At 38.5% G+C, this 23,919-nt stretch overlaps 3 protein-coding genes and 1 non-coding gene across 5 annotated transcripts; 1 reads left to right on the top strand and 3 right to left on the bottom strand.

Moving 5' to 3' along the window:
* Positions 1-9,584: 9,584 nt before the first annotated feature.
* Positions 9,585-13,854, bottom strand: LOC122055501 (eukaryotic translation initiation factor 3 subunit B-like). Of its 2 annotated transcripts, none has more exons than XM_042616966.1 (12): positions 13,689-13,854; positions 13,272-13,521; positions 12,950-13,190; positions 12,726-12,872; positions 11,814-11,942; positions 11,612-11,740; positions 11,464-11,547; positions 11,272-11,396; positions 10,977-11,175; positions 10,373-10,905; positions 10,176-10,284; positions 9,585-10,092 (listed from the first exon to the last, which is right to left on the bottom strand). In XM_042616966.1, exons 2-12 carry the CDS (start codon positions 13,391-13,393, stop codon positions 9,757-9,759), a joined length of 2,154 nt encoding a protein of 717 aa, XP_042472900.1. In that variant the 5' UTR covers positions 13,394-13,521; positions 13,689-13,854; the 3' UTR covers positions 9,585-9,756. The 2 variants fall into 2 exon arrangements, with proteins under 2 accessions (XP_042472900.1, XP_042472899.1); XM_042616965.1 differs by having other exon boundaries at positions 13,272-13,418.
* Positions 13,855-17,438: 3,584 nt separating this feature from the next.
* On the top strand, positions 17,439-19,137 carry LOC122055499 (pentatricopeptide repeat-containing protein At1g05600-like). The gene has a single exon (XM_042616963.1). The coding sequence runs from the start codon at positions 17,489-17,491 to the stop codon at positions 19,013-19,015; it is 1,527 nt and encodes a 508-aa protein (XP_042472897.1). The 5' UTR covers positions 17,439-17,488; the 3' UTR covers positions 19,016-19,137.
* On the bottom strand, positions 19,105-20,704 carry LOC122055500 (uncharacterized RNA-binding protein C660.15-like). The gene is made up of 2 exons (XM_042616964.1): positions 20,348-20,704; positions 19,105-20,147 (listed from the first exon to the last, which is right to left on the bottom strand). The coding sequence occupies exons 1-2, from the start codon at positions 20,621-20,623 to the stop codon at positions 19,392-19,394; spliced, it is 1,032 nt and encodes a 343-aa protein (XP_042472898.1). The 5' UTR covers positions 20,624-20,704; the 3' UTR covers positions 19,105-19,391.
* A 2,559-nt stretch (positions 20,705-23,263) lies between these two features.
* TRNAT-AGU lies at positions 23,264-23,337 on the bottom strand. The gene has a single exon. It is a non-coding gene; the product is annotated as a tRNA-Thr (tRNA).
* Positions 23,338-23,919: the final 582 nt, after the last annotated feature.

Raw genomic sequence — 23,919 nt, 5'->3', positions numbered from 1 at the left:
TCGCCTATCTTTCCTCCAGAGTCATCGCCTGCCGTCCCCAACTCTTCATCTCGTTACGCTTTCTCATCGATGTTTATGCGAAGATCAATCAATTGCTAGCATAGTGTGATAGTTGCATATAAGTGATATGCAATCGGTGAACTTGTTACCTATCGCTATAGCTAAGAATGGTTTGTTGGCCAAAGTCAAGGTTATTCTTATCTATAGTGGATATCAATTCACTTGGAGAAAACCTACAATCTCCTGAATTTAAAAATAAGGGTGTTTAAATTTGATAAATAAGCGAGTTTTTATATAAATTGTTTACATAAATAATATCATGTCTCTCATACATTCTCATTTTTATATTTCTAGGTTAATCATTTAATTATGTAACGACCCACCTTCCTTGACTACTCTCTAAAGGTGACCGTTACTTAACTATTATTCTACTTACTAGTGTTACTTATGCTAATATTAGTAATACTTAAAATCTACAACTTTTTTTTTTGTAATAAAAAAAACAGAATATAACCCTTTCTTATCATGTTCGAAATATACAAAGTCTATCATTCACTTTGAGCATTAACATGGTTGAATCATGTACTTTTGATTTAACCAAAACATGGTGTCATAAAAAGAAAATACACCTAACTTTACTAGTCATAATAATCCAGAACCATACAAGATATAGAAGAACATGATAGCATAGCAAGAACAAATCTGAACCTTACCAGCAACATTAATCGGAAACAATACAAGGCTACATAGACTAAATTAAGGCACTTCCATAATTGCAAACATGCACCGTTCATATTAATTGAAGCAAGGAAACAAACCAACCTTTCCAGCTATAAAATTCCCAACCTTCACAGGACTATAGAACTAAATAAAAGCATTAATGTAATTGTAAATAAGCACCTTTCATGGAAACCGAAATATCTTAACAAGGAAACAAGCCTAAATCCCTTCATACTTCCAAAAATCCGAAACCATGCGAAGTATATAAACTAAACTAAAACAATTAACCTTTAATTCCAAACTACCAGGAGTAGTAAAACTCTTGTATAACTGCAAGTGCCAGCCTACCATACCAAAACCAATCCGAACATGCAAAATTTTCTTAACAACTTAAATAAAGAATTAATCTGAACAAATTCTTTAGCAAGGTCCCAAGCTTCCATGGTTCTGAACATCACACACCATCACCACCACCACCTTGTCGTCTTCCTTCATATACTTTAGCTTTTCTTTTATCTGTAGTAGGAGGAAAATAAATCTATAAGCGAATTGCTTAGTAAGTACTAAACTATCTCACAAAAACTCGAAAGTGCATAAAATACAAAGGATGCTAAAACTGAAATGTTAAAAAGAAAAGCTACTCATGCTCATCTAATAGTAAAGCACCAAAATAATCTGCATACTCATGATATACAAGAATAAATCTACATGCTGGAAATAAAGCTAATCATGCTCAATAGACTCATAAGGAAAGCAAATGAAAACTAATACTGTATGCTTAGAATTATAAGAGCTAAACTTTGCTGGTTCTAAACATAGGTGATACTTGTTTCATTTACTTATAGTCTTATACTTGAAATTAATATTTAACTTTCTTCTTCTCTTTCTTGGGCCCAGGCTTAGTACCAAATGTGCGCTCCCTAATAGAGACTGAGGTAGCGAGCCTCCAGTCCTATGAGGGTAAAGACCTTGGTCTTACCAGGGCCAAGACCTTAGAATTGGTCACCTGGATTTGTTTAACGACGACCTTGGAAGTCGGGTACTAGCCTCTTACTTTAAATTACTTGTTATCTTTTCTAACTAGACCTTGGTCTTTTCTCTACTCATAACTTCTCATAATTCCCTAATAGAGCTTACTAGAACACTGTAAGTATATCTAACAAGTAGAGAATTGCAACTAACTGAGCATGCTATAAAAATAAAGCCAAGTCAATCAAACTACAAGATAAGCTTAATAGTTGTTCATGTTCAAGAAACCAAGAAACTAACACTACATACTTTAAGTTAAGGTTGTTCTTGCCTTTTTGAGTAGCAAGGAAAATGCTAAACTCATTCTAACTAAATAAGGGTTGTTCTTGCTCTTTGAGTAGTAAGGAAAATGCTATTCATGCTTACGGTAGTACAGGAAGATTACAAAACTGCAAGGAACTAAATACTGGGATGCTAGATAAGGTAGCAAGACAAACAAATCTCGAATCCTTATAATATGGCTGTTCATGCTAACCAAAATAAGCAAAGAATTCAGAATTGTAATGCTGGAAAGAAATAGGGTTATTCGTATTCAAGAATAGCACCAAAAACTAATATTGCCACTTAGATAAACTGCTGATCATGCCTACTAATTAACCAGGATTACCTAAGATTGAAATGCTAAAGATCAAGGGCTGTTTATGCCCATTTGCATGGCCCAAAAGAAAACCAAACTTGCTGGAATTTATGGGCAGTAGGTAAATGCACAAGGATATAACACTGAAGTGCTAAAGACATGCTTAAAACATGAACTACGTGCTAGAATTAGAGGGCTGTTCGGATTATCACAATTGAAGCATATCAATCACAAAACTCAAAATTCTCATGCAAATAGGTATGACTGTTCGGCTTGACAAACAGAGAAAGGAAAGAACCCAAAACCAACTAAATCCCTAGCAATGTAATCTCTGTTCGACAGGTTCTATAAGCAAGGAAAGGAAAACCCGAATACTCAAAGGCAACCGAAACTTCCTGCTTAAGTGCAAGTTGTCTCTGCTACTTGGGAAAATTAGCTACAAGGTCCAACCGAAAACTTAGAATACATGACAAAATATCTAAGCATCAACTGAAGGAAAGAATGAAAAGCAAACCCTAGCATCATCTATTCGGCACCGCAAATTCCGTGAGCAAGGAAACGAAAACCTAAAGCTCGGAGCTACTCCTGCCACAGGTGAGTAGTACTTACACTTGTTCTTGCACTAACAACCGACGGAATGGTTCTAGGGTTCGGAGGAGGTGAAGATCTCGGCGATCCCTTCCTATCCGCGTGTTCTCCTTGACGAGGTGGTTGCGGATTTGTGGAAGCCCGTCGGAAAGAGCCTCTCGCCGGTCGTCGAAGTGAAGCCCTAGCGCCGTCGCCCCTTTTCGCCCAAGAGAGGAGACCGCCGTCGCAAGGGAGAAGGGGAGGGGAATTAAGTTTAGGGAAAATAATATCTCCAAATTTCCCCTAACTTATCCCTTTTATAACTCTCGGTATTTCTATCGTCTATTACTACTTAAATTTCTTCCGCTCTCTAATTGTTCACGAAACACTTGCGGAACAGTTGGCTAGCTGGATTCGGTTAAGGTTTGGTTCGGTCCGAGGTCTCCGATTCGAATCTCGGCTTGGACATTATTTTTGTCAAAACTTCTCTCGTTTTGTAAAAAATATCAAATGACTTCCAAAAATTACATAAAAATACTCTAAAAATCTCTAGAATATTTCTATAGCATTTTTAAGTATTAATAAGGACTTTTAAAACTTGAAATAGGGAAAATTGGGTCGTTACAATCCCCCATACCTTATAAAAAGTTCGTCCTCGAACTTAGAATAGTTCTGGATATTTTTGTCTCATACTGGCCTCACGCTCCCAAGTGACTTCCTCGTGCTTCTGGTTCTGCCAGATGACCTTCACTAGTGGTACTTCTTTATTCCTTAGTCTCTTAACTTCTATGTACACTATCTGTGTGGGTCTGCTCTCATAGCTAAGATCCTCCTGAATCTGCACTGACTGAAGCTCAATCACTTGGCTAGGGTCGTGGAGACACTTCGTTAGCATGGAGACATGAAATACATTATATATTGCTGACATGTCTTGTGGTAAGTCCAGCTTGTAAGCTACTTTCCCAATCCTCTCTATGATCAGGTAAGGTCCTACGTAGCGAGGACTTAATTTGCCCTTCTTGCCAAATCTCATCACTCCCTTCATAGGAGCGACCTTGAGAAAGACTGAATCTCCTACTTGGAATTCCAGTGGCCTACGGCGTGTGTTAGCATAACTCTTCTGTCTACTCTGGGCAGTCTCAATTCTCTGTCTGATTTTATGGATAGCCTGAATGGTCTCATCTATCATCTCTGTCTGGATGCCCAGCTCTACTTCCATTTCTTTTTTTTCTCACCTGCTTCTTGCCAGCAAATAGGTGATCTACACTTCCTGCCATACAATACCTCATATGGTGTCATCTTGATGGTGGCCTGATAGCTGTTGTTGTAGGCAAATTCAGCTAAGCACAGATACTTGCACCAACTTCCCTTGAAATCCAGTGCACAAGCCCTGAGCATATCTTCTAAGATCTGATTTACTCGCTCTGTCTGTCCATCAGTCTGAGGATGGAAGGCTGTACTGAACTTGAGTTTGGTGCCTAGTGCAGTCTGAACACACTCCCAAAAGTGAGAGGTGAAGCGCTCATCTCTATCAGAAACAATATATTTAGGAACTCCATGAAGTCTGATCACTTCCTTGACGTACAGTTGTACCAACTGCTCTATAGAGTGGGACACCTTGATGGCTAGGAAATGAACAGACTTAGTCAATCTGTCCACTACTACCCATATTGCGTCATATCCATTTGTAGTTCTTGGAAGACCTGTTATAAAGTCCATGGATATGTCTTCCCACTTCCACTCTGGTATTGGAAGAGATTGTAACATTCCTCCCGGTCTCTGGTGTTCTGCTTTGACTCTCTGGCATGTCAGGCAGGTACTGACATATTTAGCAAAGTCTCTTTTGAGTTCAGACCACCAGAACCTCTGTTTCACGTCTTGGTACATCTTGGTGGAACCAGGATGCATGGAGTAAGGGGTGAATAGCGCTCATGGCTTTCACTCGTTTCAGAGTCGGAAATCGTTCGAGAGTTAAAGCAGTGGAAACAAAAAGACAATCACACAAGAACTCGAGGAGTTACTTGGTTCGAAGCCTGTGACGACTCCTACTCCAAGGCCCGCGATCGTTGATCGCTTCCGGTGGGCAACAACTATAAACTCATTAATGTGTTTACAAGATAAAATACAATGATTAAAAGAAGCGACTAAGTTATACCAACGACAGTAGGAAAAACTGAAGATTCGGAGCTCCGGGTCGTCGGTGTCAATTTGCAGCACTTCTAGGTCGTCTCGTTAGCAGCACGTTGAAGAAAGGAAGCTTAGAACTTGATTATTTGAGTTCTGCCTCGAGACCATCTTTTATACTGTGCTGAAGGCGCCTCCACGCTTGTCCAAGGCGCCTCCAGGTTGCCGAGTCGCACGTGTGGATCAGCACTGAACTGGTCGCACCTTATCTGGTTTAAGGCGCCTTCAAGCCTCTTCAAGGCGCCTTCAAGCCTTGGTCCAAGGCGCCTCCAGCTCCTCTGGACAGCTGACTTCGGCTTGTACCCGAGGCGCCTCCAAGCTCCATGAAGGCGCCTCGGATACTATTCATCCGAGGCTTAACTTTGGTTTCTTGTACCTGCAAGATGTGTTAGCTCAAAAACAATAACCTACCCTGCAAGACAAATATTAGAACTGATATAAACATGATAAATTAAGAGTTTGACAGTCATCGGACTGTCTGGGTATGACTTCAGATTTCCGACCGGAAACCTTAGGTCGACCCGACGCCTACTGTTTCCTCTACGGGGAACGCGTCCTCACCTACTCTCCTCGGGAGAGATTCCCTGGTGCTAGTCTGGTCCTCCAGACCAACTGGACTTTTCGCCTAGGGTTACCACCCCTAGGAACTAAGGTTACCGCCCCTAGGATTTTTCTTCACCTAGGGTTACCACCCCCTAGGACCTAACGTTGCCGCCCCTTAGGGTTTTTCTCCACCTAGGGTTACCACCCCCTAGGACCTAAGGTTACCCCCCCCCCCCCTTAGGTTTTTTCCTTCACCTAGGGTTACCACCCCCTAGGGTTTTCACCTTGCCTAACCGCAGCTAGGACTTTTGCCTAAGTATCACTTAGGACTTTCCTGCAAGCTCCATGAACATATTAGATAACAAGTAATCTTAACTTTGAATTCCTTTGTCATTATCAAAACTAAAGTTCGATCGTCGGATGCTTCTCGCACCAACAAATTATAGACAACCAAGATAAACCGGGAACTTATTGAGTCACACGCACTAACGAGTCTCTAAAAGATGTAAAACAAGTTAAAAAATAAGATTCTTAGATCAAGTGATAAATGTTTGGTTGAACCATACATAAGACAAATATGGAAATATTTATAATAGAAGCGTGGATGGGCAACATCTCTTATGGAAGAGTTGGACCATATTTAGTTTAATCATGAATTAGTCATGAACCAACTTGGTTTAGTTGTAAACCAAACCAAGGGGTTAATGGGCTAATTTTTAGTTAAGGGATAATGGGTTGGATTTGAGCTTTCTAATCCAACTTATTAAAGAAGATTATATATAGATGAAATTAGGAGAGAATTAGACACAAGTTTCATTATTTTGTTGATTGGATTTTTGGAAACTTAATCCTTTTCTCCCTCTCCCCTCTCTTTGCCGTCGGCCAACAAGGAGATCCTTCTCCTTGTTGTCGTGACCACCAAGCAAGGAAGAGACATCTTCCTTGTTTGCTTCTTCTTTCTCTTGATTTCTCTTCTTCGCTCGTGACTAGTAACTTCCGAAGGAGAAACTTGTACTTAAAGAGTTGTCTTGAGGAGCTCGGCGTGGATACGAATAGAGGTGAGGTTCGACAACCTTGCTACGGTTGATACCCTTCTTATTACAGGTCATCTGTAAGGTATACCTAGTGTAAATTTATTTTTCATAAAATTTTAATTATACGATCATGTTTGACATATTGTATCATTGTATGTATGTGGTATGTGTGATGTAATAATTTAGGAATTATTATTGTTTTATTTTCCACTACGCATATTTACGAAACGCGTTCTAGCATGCACCCACATCGGTCATATCCCTATAACTACAGGGTCGCTTGATTAAGCCAAGATGCCTTGCTTTTCTATTCTTACAAGTAATTCTTTCACCCTTTCATTTAGTTGCATGTTCTCCATTATTAGCTCCTTGATTCTGTTATGATGAATAATACAATTAGAGCATTCAGTATCACTTGGGCATCTGGCTTCTATATCATATACCGGTGATGTCTCTAATAGATGTGGAGTATTATCAAGGTAAGGGAGATTTTTTACCAATATATTTTCAGAAGGGGTAGGGACTAGTTCACTAATAACGTATTAAATTAGAAATAATTTTTTAGAAACTGTAAATGAAAGTTAGGTGTTAGTCTTCGATATTTACCTCTTCAAGTGAGACTTAATCCAACAAAACTCTCACCTTACTAATATGTGAAGGTGTGGACCTCCACTTATTTATTTGTGCACCTTCAGTATTATATGGTTTCTAGATTGGGACATGCTCTAAAAATCATGCCTACTTCATTATACGCAATCTTACATACATAATAATGTCTATATAAAAAATCATATTTATCATTAAAAAAAACTTACAGTCAAAAGATCAGCAAATCTCTTTAGGTATGAAACTGAAGTGGTCGTTTGATATGTCTGACTAGATAGAAAAATATCCTCGATGGTAGGTAATTCGAGAGCAATAAATTGATGAATCGCTTCAATCCAATTGAATCTAAGATTTTCAAAATCATCTACAATATCTAATGGAACCTTATATGTACTAGAAGAAAATAACACAAACAAATATATACAAAATGTATAATTTACAAAATATTAAAACATCATCATCTACTTCAACTCTATGAGAATAGAGTTTAAGCAACTCCTCAATTCTTGATCTAGTAGATTTTTTTTATTAGAGAAGTGAGCAAGAAAGAGATCACTCAATGCATTAGTTGAGTTCATAGGAACGAAAGCACCTCTATCTGAAATACCAAGCAACAGAAATACATTTCTTCTAGTGAAAGCAACTAGAACACTTGAAAATTTAAAATGATTAGTTTTCTATTATGTGCTTCTAACTTTCAAAACTAAAATATATATCTAAAAATATAAAGGTTTGAGATGTTGAATCCCAACTTTGAAATATATTCATCAACAGACCATGAATTTGTTGAATATCTCATATGTCAAAAAAAAATAGCAAAATGGGATTGTTTAATGATCACTTTGTGTCGATCATGTAAACGAACAGACCCACAATCCTTTACTGTCATTGTTGGGCGGCCAGAAAAACCATTAAAGTGACTTAAAACATTAGTCCATTGGAGTTTATGACCAATATCAACTGATGACTAGAATTATTCAAAATATATATTATTAACATAAATAAACAAATGTACATATGCACAAATAATGGTTTTAAGATTTTGACATTAATATAACACTATATCTTCTGACTTCTATGTCTTTATCAGTATGTTGGAGTGGTGCTAGTTTTCATATTGTAGTACTACAACGATGTTGGTTTTTCAAATAGATACTAAACCACGTTGGTCGGATTTCTCTATTTATTAACATTGGGTGGTGTTGGTTTTCAAAAATCAGCACCACATTGTCCATTTTTGAAAACTAGCAAATGTGGTGCTGGTTTTCGCAAACCAGTACCACATTGGTATTGATTTTTGAAAACCAACATCAATGTATCCATTTTTGAAAACCAACATTATCATGTTCAGAATTGTTTAGACATGCTTTTAGGGTGGTGTTCTTCTTCGAAATTAAGCACCAAAGTAATCTCGCAGTGAATGTTAAACAGTTGGTTCTTAGAAACTACGATGAATAAAAGACAAACACTCAACATACCTTTGCAACACCTTCTTGTGTCATTCTGAAACACGAGAACAAAAGGAGAGGAGAGAGACGACCAGTATAGTTTCAACGAAAACCCTAACTCATTGCCGCAAGTTGAGAGTTGAACAAGATGACATGTGTCTAGGGTTGAAACTAGGGAGAAGAGAGGAGTGGTAGAGAGGCGAAGAGGGTTTAGGACTTTAGTTCATGCGAAGAAGAGAGAGATTAAAAAAAATAGATTTTGGTCATATCAGGTGTCCACGTCGAATGTCGCCCACGGTAGTTCACATAAGGGTGTGCACACCATGGTCGACTAAGTGTAGTCAAAATGCCCAACTCATTTTTGGGCGTCCGAAATCACCTGACTGCACTCAGTCGCCTAAGGTTTCAGGGCATCAGAAGTGATCCAAAGATCTAAAAATGAGTCAGGCATCCTGACTATACTCAGTCGCTCATGATGTCACGCATGACCGGAACTAAAATTACTATATATATATATATATATATTTAATACCTTGTACAATTTTATTTTTAATTTATATACTTGATAGTGAGTACCATAAGATAAATAAATAAGATAACATTTTAATAAATATTTATTATCCTGTACATTCATGAATACTTTAAAAAAAAAAAAAACTATTTAAATTTTTTTATATTTAATACTATATATAACTCAAATTCTAAATTCTAAAATCTAAAAGTAAAATTTTATTAACGTAACTGAAACTTATAAAAAATCACACACTGATCATCTAATAGACTTGGAATTGGCCAAGAGGCCCAAGACCCAAACGCTGACATGATAAGTATTCATCGAAAAGGAAAACATTGGTGTTGAAGTGAAGAACAAATGGGTTGATAATAAATTAGTGAGAATTTTGTGATGAGGTAGTCAATTCTGTTTGGAAACAACAATCTACTTAGAGACTAAGCGAGCATCCAAGCACACAATACATCAACAAAAAGAAATAAGATCTAGTGCAAAAATATAGATGAAAACTCCGACAGATAGCTAGCGCGCAAGACATCAATCTTGGTCTGCAACAATCTCTTCCGAAACATCAAGTACTTCTTCCACTTCAACTTCTTTTGCTTCGTACTCTTCCTCCTCGTCACTGGCTTCCCCATCCCTCAGCTGTATCCTGAATTGCCTCTCTTCTTCATGCCACTGCTTCCACTTGGCCACCCACTCATTCCACTGATCCTGCAACATCTTCCTCTTCTTTCGGTCCTGCTCATTCAACTGCATCGATACATCCTGGTCCTCTGCTTCGTACTTCTTACTGTATTTCTTCAGGTTTTTAGCAATCTCTTCCTCCTTTTCAGTAGTTAAGAGGGAGGGTGGCCTCGGACGCCACAAGAACTGTTTCAGTTTTTAAACATAATAAGATTCGAAGAAGCACCATGCCATTAAATATATCATTTTGAAAAGAAGTTTAGCCTAACCTGATAGAAATGATCCCTGGATATCCTGTATAACAGCTTTCCATTGAAGGACCAAATGTGGAATCCATTTTCCATCTCATGGACTGATGTGACAGCGGTGGCAACGTATCTACAAGCAGCAATATGCATATTTAAGTACAGGCTGAGACACAAATTAAGAATGTTTAACACCTATAGTCAGCTGGAGTAAGACTTACCTGCCAGTGGGATCCCATTCGATGTCAGTGGCCATAAAATGCTCCCCTGTTGCCATAGTTTCTAGTTCATCGACATTATAGAACTCCAATTGGCCATTGAAACCTTTCAAGCCAGCAAGCAATATGTAACGGCCAGCAGGAGACCAGTAGAGTGCATTTGCCTGCTTCGATTTCAGAGTCATGAGTTTTGAAACTCGGCCTGTGTTTTGACTAGTCCGCATCGAGTAGAAGCTAATGTCAGGCCGTGGACCATCTCCATGGATAACAGCAAATCTATGGCCCTTGGGCTCCCATGCGAAGGCTATAATTTTGTCATTTTTATTATCCAGTTCAAGAACCTCAATCGGGATATCCCTTTCTTTTATACGGAAAAGCTCAAAACCAGTGTAGGTGCTCTTCTTTGTTTTCGTGTACCTATCAACCTTCACAGCTAGATATTCTCCATTGTTTTGCCAGTACACTTTGCAGTCGCTTACGCTGAATAGATTCTTCTGCCTGAGCTCCTCTTTTCCAGGTATTTGGACAAGGCTCACCTGTTGATTAGTATGACCAACCGGTTTAAAAGCACAACTACGAAAACATAGAAAGATAAGCTTTGCTATACCCGGGCAGGCTGGTTTCCACCACCTTGCTCTGGAACAAAAAGAGCTAATATTGGATCCGTGGGAGACCAACTGAAGTCCACGACATTATCAACCTTCATAGATTTTTTATCGACAAGAGTGAATGTCTCAGTTTCATAAACAGCAATGACATTCTTCCCAATTCTAGCAAAATATTTATCTTCCCTACCACCACCCCACCTGAAAAACGAAAGCCAATAAGTGAAGGGAAAAGGAACCAGTATCATCATTATTTAAAATTAAATCAGAAAAATCAAATGAAATTTCAAACACCACCTAAACACGGGCCATGAAATTCCAGAGACCCCACCACTTCCACCGGTTGCAAACTCATCAACATTTCCTTTAAAGTCTCGCATCAATTTTCCAGTCCTCACATCAAAAATATTTATAACAATTCTCTGCAGTAAAAACAAATAAATTAAGGACCAGAAAAAGAGCAGAGAATTAACTCTTTTGACTACCTACATGAGAATCCCGGGGGTTGCTCGGCTCATGGCTGCTATATGTTATGATGTACTTCTCGCTAGGAGAGAAATCAATTTGCCTTACCTGTTAGCAGTAATTATTAGCATTAACTGCATAACAAACTAAACTTGTAAAACATGAATATGACCTGAGGGTGAGCAAATCTCATCAAACGATTAAAAGTAGAAGCACCACCCCAGACAGCAGCACCCTGCCTATGCACAGTGGCCAAGTAGGTTCCAAGAGGAGACCACTGGACAAAGCTCTCGGTCCAATACTGCAAGAAAGGAGGCATAAGATTAACTTTGCATACAATAGCTACAAGCTTCAGGGTTCAGGTATTTCCTTACTTGTCGTTGATGTACGAGTTCAGGCATTAATTGCCTGGGATCATTCCAGAAAACTTCAGTGTTGGAACCTGCACGGATGACGAATTGATCCCTAGCTTTCTCATCAGTAAGCCACTGCTGCAAGTTCTCCTGTAGTAGAAGAACTTTTAAACACAAACCACCCCTTTTGTATATCCCAATCTATGTTAGATAACTAATCCAAACACAAACTACAATGCAAAATAAGTTCCTCTTGGTATTCTGTAAATCCAACAAGAGACTCAAAAAGATCAAATCACACATATAGATGAATAAAAATCTCCTCAGGTAGCTATTTTCCAAAGATCTACAGAGAACAATGACCCATGATTGAAATCTTAAAGCTCCTTGTAGTAAGGGACCTTGTCATATGTGTAAAACAATCAAAACCAGCTTACGTAAAAAGACCAATTCTTGCACAGAGTTTACTATAATGCTCATTATCAATGAATAAACAGTATAACCACCTTGATTTAAGTTACAGTTATAGGAAAATGCATATACCAGTCTCTCACCTAAATCTTAACAATCAACAGTAGACCTCTGATGCTAGAATGTTACAAAGTAATCAGAATAAAGGTCTTATTTGCATAATGCATATATTATTACTAGTATTTAAACAGTTATCTACCTTAACACGTATGCACAAAAAGAAAACCTTTCTACATAAATTCTGTCAGTCCCAAAAGACAGCACAACCCAAAGAGCTACAAAGTGATGACGAGATCTTCAAACTAGAGAAAAATATATTGAGTCATAGGTTTTTTTATTTTTTATTTATTTTTTCCAAGAATATGGTATTATTTGCCACTATTAAATTGAGGATCTTATTTAGACACCCAACAGGCCACCGAGTGAGATAAAGGAAATGAAAAAAGTAGATTAAAAAATTACCCCAGGCATATATGGTTTGATTTCAGAAGCTTTCCACTCCTCTGGGACCTTCATGTACTTTTCAAAATCATCCAATACATTAACAGCAAATATGTGAGATTTATCTAATTTGTATCCATTTGTTTTTTCTCGTGCCAACTCTGCTTCCTAAAATCAAAAGCAAAACGATGCAAATTTTAGTCTGCCGCCTAGTTCAGCATAATTTAACTATAGGGACAAAGTACCTGAGCCGTGTTGTATTCAATGAAGCAATACCCAAGAGTCTTTTGTGTGTCTGGGGAAACTGGCATCCAGATTCCTCCTTCTCTAATTGTCCCAATCTGACTATATATTTTGCGAATCACACCTTCCAATTTCTCAAATTTCTCCGGAGGCACAACTGGCAAATTGTCAACCACGATAATGTTTCCGAATCCTCCTTCAAACTCCAAAGGATCATCTTGGTACAAATCTCCATCATCACCACTGATGAATAAAAATACACAATCAATAAGAACAAAAAAACTCTAATGGATGCAACACAACATGCAAGGTTATGGTCATCACCTTTGGATCCCAAAATCCTCACCCGGAGGAAGTTGGATTGAATCCAGATTAATGGAAGAGAGATCAATTCCAATGCGTGCGGCAGATGCCTCTATATCTGCCATTGAAATAACCTCTGCCATCTTCTAAACAGAAGAGGAGAACCTTCTGTAGATAAATCCAACAAGATCAAATGCCACACAATAATTAAGAACCAACTAACATTGTCAACTCCTTTGCATTGAGATAAACCAGGTTCAGATGTGTAAATCTGTAACCAGAGGAATAGGAAAACAATAGTAGAAGTAACGGCGTTAATTAACTGAAAAGAAACAATTTGATGCAACATATACTGAAGAATCCAGATCGATCTAAAACGACTAAATCACTTTTTTCTTCGTCTACGTTGATTAGGGTTCCGGTAAATAGGGGTCTTACAGTGTCAAACAGAGAGGCTGAGGAAGCTGGCTCTCTTTGGATCGCCGATCGTCGCAGAAGGTTGCCGCGAGTCGCCAATGGAATCGCTCGCAGCCGCCGAGGGGTTACTAAAGGAGGAAGAGAAGGTGCTGGCGATTAGGGTTTTTTCGGCGGATTACGTGGACTCGTAGAGCATGTAAATAAATAAAATTTAAAAAATACATAATATCAAATTTACTGACTAAACAAATAAATTTTAAAATAATATTTGAAATTGAATAAAAAAATGTTTGAGATATTTTTTAAAAAATAATATCACAACGATACAAGTTTTTTGAAAAAAAAAACAAATTTGAATAATTATTTTTTACAATTTAATTAATTTAATTAGGCTGGTTACTTATTAAAAAAAACTTAAAACGACATATACTTTTAATTTGACTCTTAAAAACACTATTAGGATAAGGAATATTTTTTTTTTAAAAAAAAAAAGACAATCTAGTGCACAAAATTCCCATTGTGTAGAGTCTTGGAGAAAGATTCATTGTATATAGCATTACCCTGCTTTTTCCAGGATAAAAAATATTTAAAAGTAAAAAAATAATAAATATATGTATGCTTAAAAAAATAAAATAAAATAAATAGATATGTTGTCTTAATGCTCCTAAAGTAGGTCTCACGGATATGAAGAGAGGTTCATATAGATATATAGGTGGAAGGCGCATGATAAAGTAAATCTTAGATCATCAGTTCTAAAAAATTGACCTCTAATTATTATGTCTAAGATATCATATATCATATGTGCTACCCTCGTACTTATATCTATACTTTTTAAATTCAAATTGCGAGTAGTGAGGTAAAAACAAAAGTTAATGAGGATGATATAAAATAATGGGAAAAAAAGAAAGGCACTCTTCGTTTTTAACCATAGGAAATGTTTTATATTCATTTACATATCGAGCATTCCACCTCCTAAGATGAATTAGGTAATATGGGAGTCTAGCGCCCGTGAAAAACTTTTATAAATACTTGGATGACAATTTAGGGGGTATTTGATTCTTTCTTAACAATAGGAATCGGAATGAGAATTATAATATTGTGGAATGAGAATAAGTATGAGCATGGATATCACTCTTAAAAGCAATGTTTGGTTAGTTGAATATTTTCTATCAAAATTTCCTTTTTTTATCTTTAAAGGAAAATAAGAAAAAAAATTAGATGTGAGAGAAAAATATGATGAAAGATAATGATGAGAGAGAAAGTGTGATGGGAAAGAATGAAGAGAGAAAATGAAGAAAGAGAGTGTAACGGGAGAGAGCATGGTGAGAGAGAAAATATAATGGGAGAGGATGAAGAGAGAGAAAGTGTAATGAGAAGAAAAATGAGGAGAGAGAGTGTGATGAGAAAGATTGAGGAGAGAGCAAGTGTGATGAGAGAGAAAGTGTGATGAGAAAAAAAATGTGATGAGAAAAAAAGAGGAAGCGAGTGTAATGGAAGAGATTGATGAGAGAAAAAATATGATGAGAAAGAAAGCATGATGAAAGAGAAAGTGTATTAAGAAAAAAAAAATGAGAGAGTGTGATAAGAGAGATTGAGATGAGAGAAAGTGTGATGAGAGAGAAAGCATGATGAAAGAGAAAAGTGCGATGAGAAAAGAAAGTGTGATGAGAGAGATTGAGGGGAGAGAAAGTATGATGAGAAAAAAAAATGGAAGAGTATACTGGAAATTATTGAGGAGAGAGAAAGTATGTGATAAAATAAGGAGGGAGAAAATATGATGAGAGAGAACGAGAAAGTGATATGAAAGAAAAATTAAATAAATATATTTTGATATTTGATATTAAGGGGGGATTCCAGTTTTAGGTTAAGGGTATTTTTTGAATAAGAGAATATTTTGATTGTTGAAAATAGAGTAATGACTCATTGAGGGGGAACATGGGAATGAGTTATTATCCAATTATAAGGATTCATTCTCTTATTTGTATTTTCATTCATGTAATCCAAACATTAACAATTAGGGTTATAAATGAACCAAGCGTTTGTGAATAAACTTGGTGTTCGGCTTGATAAGAGCTTGTTTATGTTCGTTCAATATACATAAGATTAATTAAACAAACAAGCTTGAACAGCTCGTTAAGCTAAACAAACAAGCTTGAACACATATGTGTTCAGCTCATTAACGTTCGTGGACAATGTTCGTGAACAACGTTGATGAAAAATATTCACGAACCATATTCATTAATAAAACTCTTTTCAATATGCTAAATAAACAATAAAATAAATAAATAAATAAATTTAAATTATCAAACTAAATAACCAATCAAATAATTAAAAATTTCAAACAATCAAACAACCTTGAATTGAGAGTTTGATAACATCTAAATGAACCAAGCTCGAACCAAGCTCAAGCCAAACTTGAATTGAGAGCTTGATAACATCTAAACGAACCAAGCTCAAGCCAAGTTTCAAACAAGCTCAAGCTCATAAAAAATAAATCAAGTCAAGCTTGAACACTCATTTCAAAAGCTTGGTTCATTTTAAGCTCGGCTCGGCTCGGCTTTGTTACCTTATCAAATAAGCTTGAACACCCCAAAGCTCAGCTCGGCTTGGCTTGTTTACAGCTCTATTAACAATGACAATCAATTATGGCTATTCTTATTCTCCACTTTTATTCCCCTAAATCAAACGGTCCCTTAGTATTTTTCGATTGTACTTAGCTCGGGGGTCAACACTCCACCTCCTATAAAATGACACATATATACTCCACCATTAAATAGTAATTTTTTTTAATTATTATCTTTTTCCTTTTTTTTTCTAAATCCATGCGTTATAGCAGTTTAAAAAAAAATTGTAGTTGTTATACGATTATAACAAATATAAAATCATAACGGTTACAAATAAACAAGCCACAAATCATAACTCTTAACGATTAAAGAAAATTCTTGTTTTTTATCCTAAAATAATATGAAATTTATGGTGAATTATTTTTTTTTAAAAATAATATATATGAGAAAAACACATAAAGTTAGGGGTGGTAATTTTTGACTCAGACATGAAAACATGATCCGAACCGAACACGAAAAAATCAGGTTAGGATTGAGTAGTTTCGGGTTCGGGTCGAAATCGGGTCGACCCAATTGACCCAATTAATAAACAGATCGGGTTTGGGTCAACCTGAAATGACCCAATTATAACACGTGAACCCGTTTATAATTATAAATTTAGACTAAAATTACAAATTAAAAAAAGTTAAAAACCCTAAACATAGAGATGTGCTATTGATTGCAATGTTGCTATTTTTTATCATTTATGATATGTATTTTCAATTTATGTAAATAAATGTTATTTTTAATTTTTAATTTAATATACAAAATTTCTTTATTGAATTCAGGTCATGTTCGGGTCAAACGGGTTAAACGGGTCAACGGGTTAAACGGGTCAAACGGGTCAAACGGGTCAAACGGGTCGGATTCGAGTCAAGTGCAAATAAACAGATCAGGTTCAGGTTGAATAGTTTGATCCGAATTCATAATCAGATCGGATTCAGGTTGTCATTTTCTAATCCGTCAACCTGCCAATTTAAACTCGTCAACCCGAACTTAAACCGAATTACCACCCTTACATAAAGTGACAGGCCCATGGAAATAAAAATGGTAGGCCTTGCATTATATATCTATCTTCAGATTTTTGCCCAGGCATATAATTACTCTTAATTTTAATAGCTTTATTAATTATTTATATCACATAACCTATTTTTTTAAAAACATTTATAATTTTATTGCTCGCTGCCTTCTCTCCTGCTCCGTTTTGCTCACCCACCGATGGTGGCGGCCGTCAGCCAGTGGCCGCGTGTGTTGACTCCGAGTCGCCTCGTGCAGATCATCCGGCGGGAAAAGGACCCCTCCGCCGCCCTCCGCCTCCTCGACACCGCCCCACTCCGCTACCCCTCCTACCGCCACAACTCCCTCGTCTACTCCGCCGCCCTCGATTCCCTCCTCTCCGCCGAACCCCTCCCGGTCTCCGCCATTTCCTCCCTCCTCTCCCGCCTCTCTCTCCGCGAGTCCTGCCCCTCCCCCGACCCCCTCTTCGCCCGCGCCATCACCGCACTCAACGGGGATCCCCCCACCGCCCTCGCCCTGTTCGTCCGGGTTCTTCCCCGATCCAACTCCCCTTCATGGTCATGTTCCTTCCATGCCCTTCTCCGCCTCCTCCTCTCCCGCGGTTATCTCACTCTCGCCCTCGGTATCGTCGCGCGGTGCGCCGGGAGACGGGAAGTCCAATTTGGCTACCATACACTAAACCTCCTCCTCGACGCACTCTGCCGCGCCGGCCGCCCCGATGCGGCCCTCCAGGCGTTCTCCTCTTTCAAAGATGTCTGCTGTCACCCCGATCGCGACACTTACCGCATCCTCATGCGCGGCCTCTGCGATGCAGGCCGCCTCGACGATGCCTATCACTTGCTCCTCTCCATGCTCTGGCGGATCTCCCAGAAGGGCTGTGACGCCGACGTTGTCGTTTACCGTACTCTCATCGAAGCGTTGCACCGGGACGGGCGGATAGCCGATGCGGAGGATATCCTCACCAGAGTGCTCCTCAAGGGGCTCAAATCCCCAAAACGCCGGCGAACATTCTGTGGACCTGTGCTGAGCGGGCTGAACGCGGAGGAGGTCAAGCAGGTAATCGACGAGGCGCTGGTGGTTCGAGGAGTCAAGAGCCTGGCGAGCTACAAAGCTCTGCTCGGGGATTTGTATGCAGAAGGGAGGCTCGTGGATGCCCAACAAATGTTCGATGAAATGATCAAAAGTGGGTTTAGGCCAACTGTGTCCATTTTTGAAGACAAGATCGGTGCTTTATGCCGCGAGGGGAAGGCAGATGAGGCTGCAAACGTATTGTCCGAGGAGATGATAGAGAATGGCTGTGTTCCATCTGTCCTTGCTTACAATCTAGTCATGGACAGACTATGCAAGGAGGGGCAGTCAACGAGGGCAGTGGAGTACTTGAGCAGGATGGAGAGGCAGTTGGCTTGTGTACCACAGAAGGAAACATTCACTATTTTGATCGATGGCCTGTGCGGCGAACGTCAGTACCTTGAGGCAGCGCAGATTTTGGAGAAGATGCTGAGGAGGAGGTATCTACCGACCAGGGCTGTCTTTGGCAATGTAATCCAGGGGCTCTGTTTGATCGGCAGGATATTTGAAGCCGTGCTGTGGTTAGAGGAAATGATCAGCCATGGTAAGATTCCTGAGGCAGAAATCTGGACCTCGCTCGCTTCTCAAGTTTGTTCCGTTGATGGAGCAGTGGAAACTTTGATCTTAGACGTGTTGGAACACCACACTGTTTCTGATTGATTTCAAATGCTTTGTTGAGATGTAAGGCAAAGGTTTATAAATCTAGGAACGAAGATCATCCATCACCGTGAAAGTTTTGGCATCGAGCATTTAACAGGAAACAAATCATATATTTTTCGTCACTGAGTAATTATGATTACAATTAAGAACAGCACAGGTTCACAGATGAGTTGTCACCACAGAGTATATTGTTGGATTCTAATGTTAAAGGACAGCTACTGCAAATAACAAAATTAAAGGACAAATTCCAATAAAAAATTACCTAGCAAATTACAAGGTTAAATCTACAAATCCAAATTCACAGTGCGCCACATTCTACATCTTCTAAATCTAACTGTGCCATGCCTCCAATTTGGCTTTCAGCGTCAGCACTGCTTTAGTTCTCATTGTTGCCATTTAACCCATGGCCATGATCAGTAACTGACATGCTATCTCCGCTGCTCCTCTTAACAACGTTGGGATGCATAACATGCTCAGAAATTCTCTTTGAATTGCTCCAAGGATTCGCCGGAATACTTATCAGGCCACCATATTGAAACCCATGTAGACCAGTGGAATTATATACTCCAACTAGTCCTCCATATGCATAAGGAGGAAAAGGTTGTGTCACATAGTTAACATGTCCATAATATCCATAGTTGGGGTAAAGATAGCCTGGATAGGGAGCATAAAAGGGTCCTCTTCCACCTCTTTGATCCTCTCTCACATTATGATAATCATAATCATACCTGTTATCAGCATATTTTCTGTCATCCTTGGGGATGGCAATCTTAACCTCCACAAGTTTGCCATTCAACTCATGGTGGCTGTTTCGTAACACTGTTGCCACTGGCTCCTCGGACGAAAATGTGATGAAACCAAAGCCTCTTGATCGTCGCGTCATACCATCGAACATTACAACTGCGTCAACAACAGAACCAAACTTCTCAAAATAGCTCTTGAGGTCCTGCTGATCCACGTTGTCTGGCAAACCTCCAATGAAAATCTTTTTCGAATTCGCGCTGTAGATATTGTGGAGCATTCTATCACCATTGTCGTCGAATGATCTCATTGATTGCCCATTCCGGTCAGGATTCACGAACTCACGGTTCTGATGTGGATGAACTCGAAGAACAGCTCCTCTCACTGTAACCTAAACATATCAAAGAAAAGGACTACAAGCTATCGACTAGGAAGTTCATACCAAGAATAGTTCGCTGGAAAAATAATAGTTAATTTTTTAATTTTATTTTGGAGAAAATGCAAATCCAACGAACAGCAAGAACGCAGATTATCATACTCCATTAGTTCAAAGATGCAAAAAACTGAGAAAGAAAAACAAGGAACATTCACCTTTCTTCCTCGAATGACATGCTTCTTGTCCTCCTTGAGCGCGGTCTCGGCGGTCTGTGGGTCAGCGAACTTTACGAAACCGAAGCCTCTCGCATTCCCGGTGACTCGGTCCTTAATCACCACAGCCTCCTCCACCTCACCGTACCTCACGAAATAGTCCGCCAGCGCCTCCTCCCTCGTGTCCGACGACAGGCCGCCTACGAACAGCTTCCCCCGCTCCAACTCCGACGATGGTGCACCAACGGCCGCAGAAGGCGGCGGCAAGGGCCGGGACATCTCCTTTCCTGCTCGCTAGGGTTTTAGCTTCGAGCCAAGTACCGACGCGATAAAAGAAACGTGAAGGTCTGAAGGATTTGGTAATTTGCTTAGCAATTGGGAGCCGGCTTTCATCATAACAATGGACGGTCGATGAACAATTTCTACTCATCCTACGGCCTATAACGTACGTTATGTGCTTTCTTCACTAATGCGCTGAAAAAAATTGATATATTCTATAATGTTTATTATATATGCGAATAAAAATAACTAGTTGATGGTCACAATAAAAAAAAAGTTACATGAGTAAAAGAAATCAAAACTCCTAAATTTAATTTACAACTCAACATTTCATATGGAAAATTTTAATTTTAGAAAAAAAAAATTAAACTTAAAAAATATTATAAATTACAGGATTAAGACGGTAAATTAACAAGATTAAAATTGAAACAAATGCAAATTACATAATCGAAAACATGATTTTCTCACCTTTTATTATTATCTTATCTATATCTCCTACTTAAATCCAAAATCAATATAGTAGTTATAAAATTATAGTTACTATACTTATAACTTGTAACTTATAGTTATAATAACTCCAATTTTATAGTTATTATAATGTGAAAAATGATTTTAATAAAGAGGGCAAATTCTACGGAGCATCCGAAAAGACTTTAAATATTTTTTTCACTTAAAACTAGATCATTACGGGTTATACTCTATAACAAATATAAATATATGAACTGAGTTTCGATTTAATATATTATACATATTTAATTTGAATCAAAATTAATGACCTCTCAAAGTTTATATAATATTTATTAGATTATATATATTTATTTTCTTTTATAACTTTTAAGATAATTTAATTTTTTTTCTTTAAATATTATTTAAGATTTAAGATTTCTTAACTTAGCTATATAAAATTTTATACTATGAAGTTTAATATTCTTTTAGATTCAATAATATAATTAATTTTTTTCTTTTTCTTAATTTCTATATGATATTAAAGTGAGGTTCTCCTTCTCTTCTCTGACCTAAGTTTTTTTGCCGCTAGGAGTAGAGGTGTAAATGAGTCAAGCCACTCGCGAGTGCCTTGGTCAAAGCTTGACTCGAGCTCGGAGTTGATCGAGCTCGAGTCGGATCATTTAATATTTGAGCCAATCTCGAATCCATTTAATACTGGCTCGAAGGCTAGTCGAGTTTGCTTGAGCTCGACTAATTTAATATTTAAAATAATTATTATTTTAAAATTAAATAATAAGTTGAGGAGGTGTTTATGACTAGATTGTTTCATTTAGGTTGAAATACCTGTGTTAGCTTTGCTGTTGTTGCTTCAGAATCGTTGGTTCTACGTTCCATATGAATTTCTCCATGTTAACTAACAGCATAAGTCCTGTACAAGTCTAGATGACACAAGAATGAAGATGATGGCGGATCGCTAGTTTATTGCATCTCCACCTCCACTCTACGCAAGAATCAAAAATCAATCAGGAAATTTTCCAAAAGTCGAGCTTGTTTCCAGTAGAAGGTCAGTTCATTTCCTTTTTACCACTTCCTTATTCTTTTGAAACTCTTAAACTATTAGAGAATAAAGCTAAGTAGCTATGCAAGTGTTAAAACTATGTCTAGTCCCCATGTTCCTCGTTTCTTCTGTCAAAATTAGGGTTCATTCTCACTCACCCATTAATTTCTCTTTGTTGACCCATGTTCTTGTCGTGATAAAGCATATTGTTCCATCTTTGAAGGAAACAATAAGAGGAATCTGATTTATAGGTATTAAGCACCATTCTGTGTGTGTAACTGATGTTTCATTACTTTCAAGTATGGTGTTAGATTCGCATGTCCTTTGCATAAAGTTTCACACATCTTTATTGACAATTTTGCGTGATGCAAATAAGATTGATTGGTGGATTGCTTATTCCACAATGATAAAATGGCAATTAGTGTGTTTTCTAGTGTCACTAGGTTATTACTTGTCAAACTACAATCATTATATGAACAAATTTGTGTTTTCACTATCTATCCAAATGTGATGCATGTTATTATCAAGACTTTCCTTTGTTGTTCTTGCTTCATCCTTTATTAACTATATGTATGTTTTTTTTGGTCTAAACAAAATTTCAAGCATTTTGTTAGGCAAGTATATGCCCCTTCACAAACTAGTAGCCTATAGTATACTATATCAATGTGAATAAGCAGGACTTCCTGGGAATGCATTCATCATACAAAGCAAAATCCTCTGTTAAGTTTCTATATTAACTGAGATCCATTTTTCTATTGAACAGGTGTAAATACTTTGATATGGACGAAGCTTGGTCTTGGCAAAAGTCAACCGTGTCTTAGGCAAGAATGAAGATAACACGGACACTTACTATGTTTGTGGGGAGATCACATATAATGGCTCTGGCCAGGTTTATCCTGGTCCAAGAACCAAGATTCTCATAGACGAACTGCTTCATGTTGTGTTTTTCACATTTTGAACTTCTCTTTTCATTTATCTTATTAAATGCTAGTTTACATATTGTTAGCTTCTTATTAATGATAGTCTCCTTTATTCATGGGTGTCTTGAAAAAAGTCAATAATGCTTTAGTCTTATTCTCCTTTATTCATTGGTGTCTTGAAAAAAGTCAATATATGCTGCAAAAAAATGACAATAATGCTTTCATTGAGAGTTGAACTCAAGACCTCCCGCTTACTAAACGGGTGCTCTAACCAACTGAGCTACGAAAGCTTGATATTTCCACTTCTCAGCTTCTCAACTTCTACTACTCCCCCTCCAATCTCGCCTTCGCCCACCCTGAGCCTCTCCAATCCCACCTCTCCTTCCTCCCATGCTCCAAAGCACAAAAGTTCTTGCCTTTTCCGGCTGCGGCTCGATCCCATGTTGCCTTTGCTGCCGCTGCTGCCCTCACCGGAGTTGTGGCGGCACCTGATGCGATCGGCACCAACTCGGAGCTCGAGAGCTTGTGCAAAGAAGGCAGAATCGAGGCCGCCTTTCAACGGCTCGATGAGATGGATAAACGAGACGCCCTCATTTCACCGTAACCCTCCTGCTGCTATTCCGCGCTTGCGCCGACGCGGGATCGCTGGATCTCAGGCGGACGATGGGCACTCCCTTTGGGTCCTCCAAACCCTTCGTGGACCAATTAGCCACCTTGTTCTGCAAGCTGGGCGGCGCCGAGGAAGCCCGCCTTGTGTTCGACGAAATGCCCGCGAGAAGAGGCCATCGCCGGAAGGGAATCAAGGGCGGAAGCGGCGTCGGCGGCGAGGTGGACCCCAAGAGGCGAGAGGCGCACGAGAAGGTGCAGCTGCA

The sequence above is a fragment of the Zingiber officinale genome, chromosome 3B (genome assembly GCF_018446385.1).
Source record: "Zingiber officinale cultivar Zhangliang chromosome 3B, Zo_v1.1, whole genome shotgun sequence".
Classification (NCBI taxonomy): domain Eukaryota; kingdom Viridiplantae; phylum Streptophyta; class Magnoliopsida; order Zingiberales; family Zingiberaceae; genus Zingiber; species Zingiber officinale.
The sequence above is the reverse complement of the archived record's forward strand: the minus strand, read 5'-3'. Positions and strand labels throughout refer to the sequence as shown.

Bases quoted from the DNA above. Each gene is read 5' to 3' on its own strand.
- LOC122055500 (XM_042616964.1), bottom strand. From the start codon at position 20,623: ATGTCCCGGCCCTTGCCGCCGCCTTCTGCGGCCGTTGGTGCACCATCG. The intron at 20,148-20,347 runs GTGAATGTTCCT...TGATATGTTTAG, and splicing joins ATGTCATTCGAGGAAGAAAG to GTTACAGTGAGAGGAGCTGT.
- LOC122055499 (XM_042616963.1), top strand. From the start codon at position 17,489: ATGGTGGCGGCCGTCAGCCAGTGGCCGCGTGTGTTGACTCCGAGTCGC.
- LOC122055501 (XM_042616966.1), bottom strand. From the start codon at position 13,393: ATGGCAGAGGTTATTTCAATGGCAGATATAGAGGCATCTGCCGCACGC. The intron at 11,943-12,725 runs GTAATTTTTTAA...CTTCTACTACAG, and splicing joins TCAAACCATATATGCCTGGG to GAGAACTTGCAGCAGTGGCT. The intron at 11,176-11,271 runs GTGGTGTTTGAA...TTCGTTTTTCAG, and splicing joins ATTTCATGGCCCGTGTTTAG to GTGGGGTGGTGGTAGGGAAG.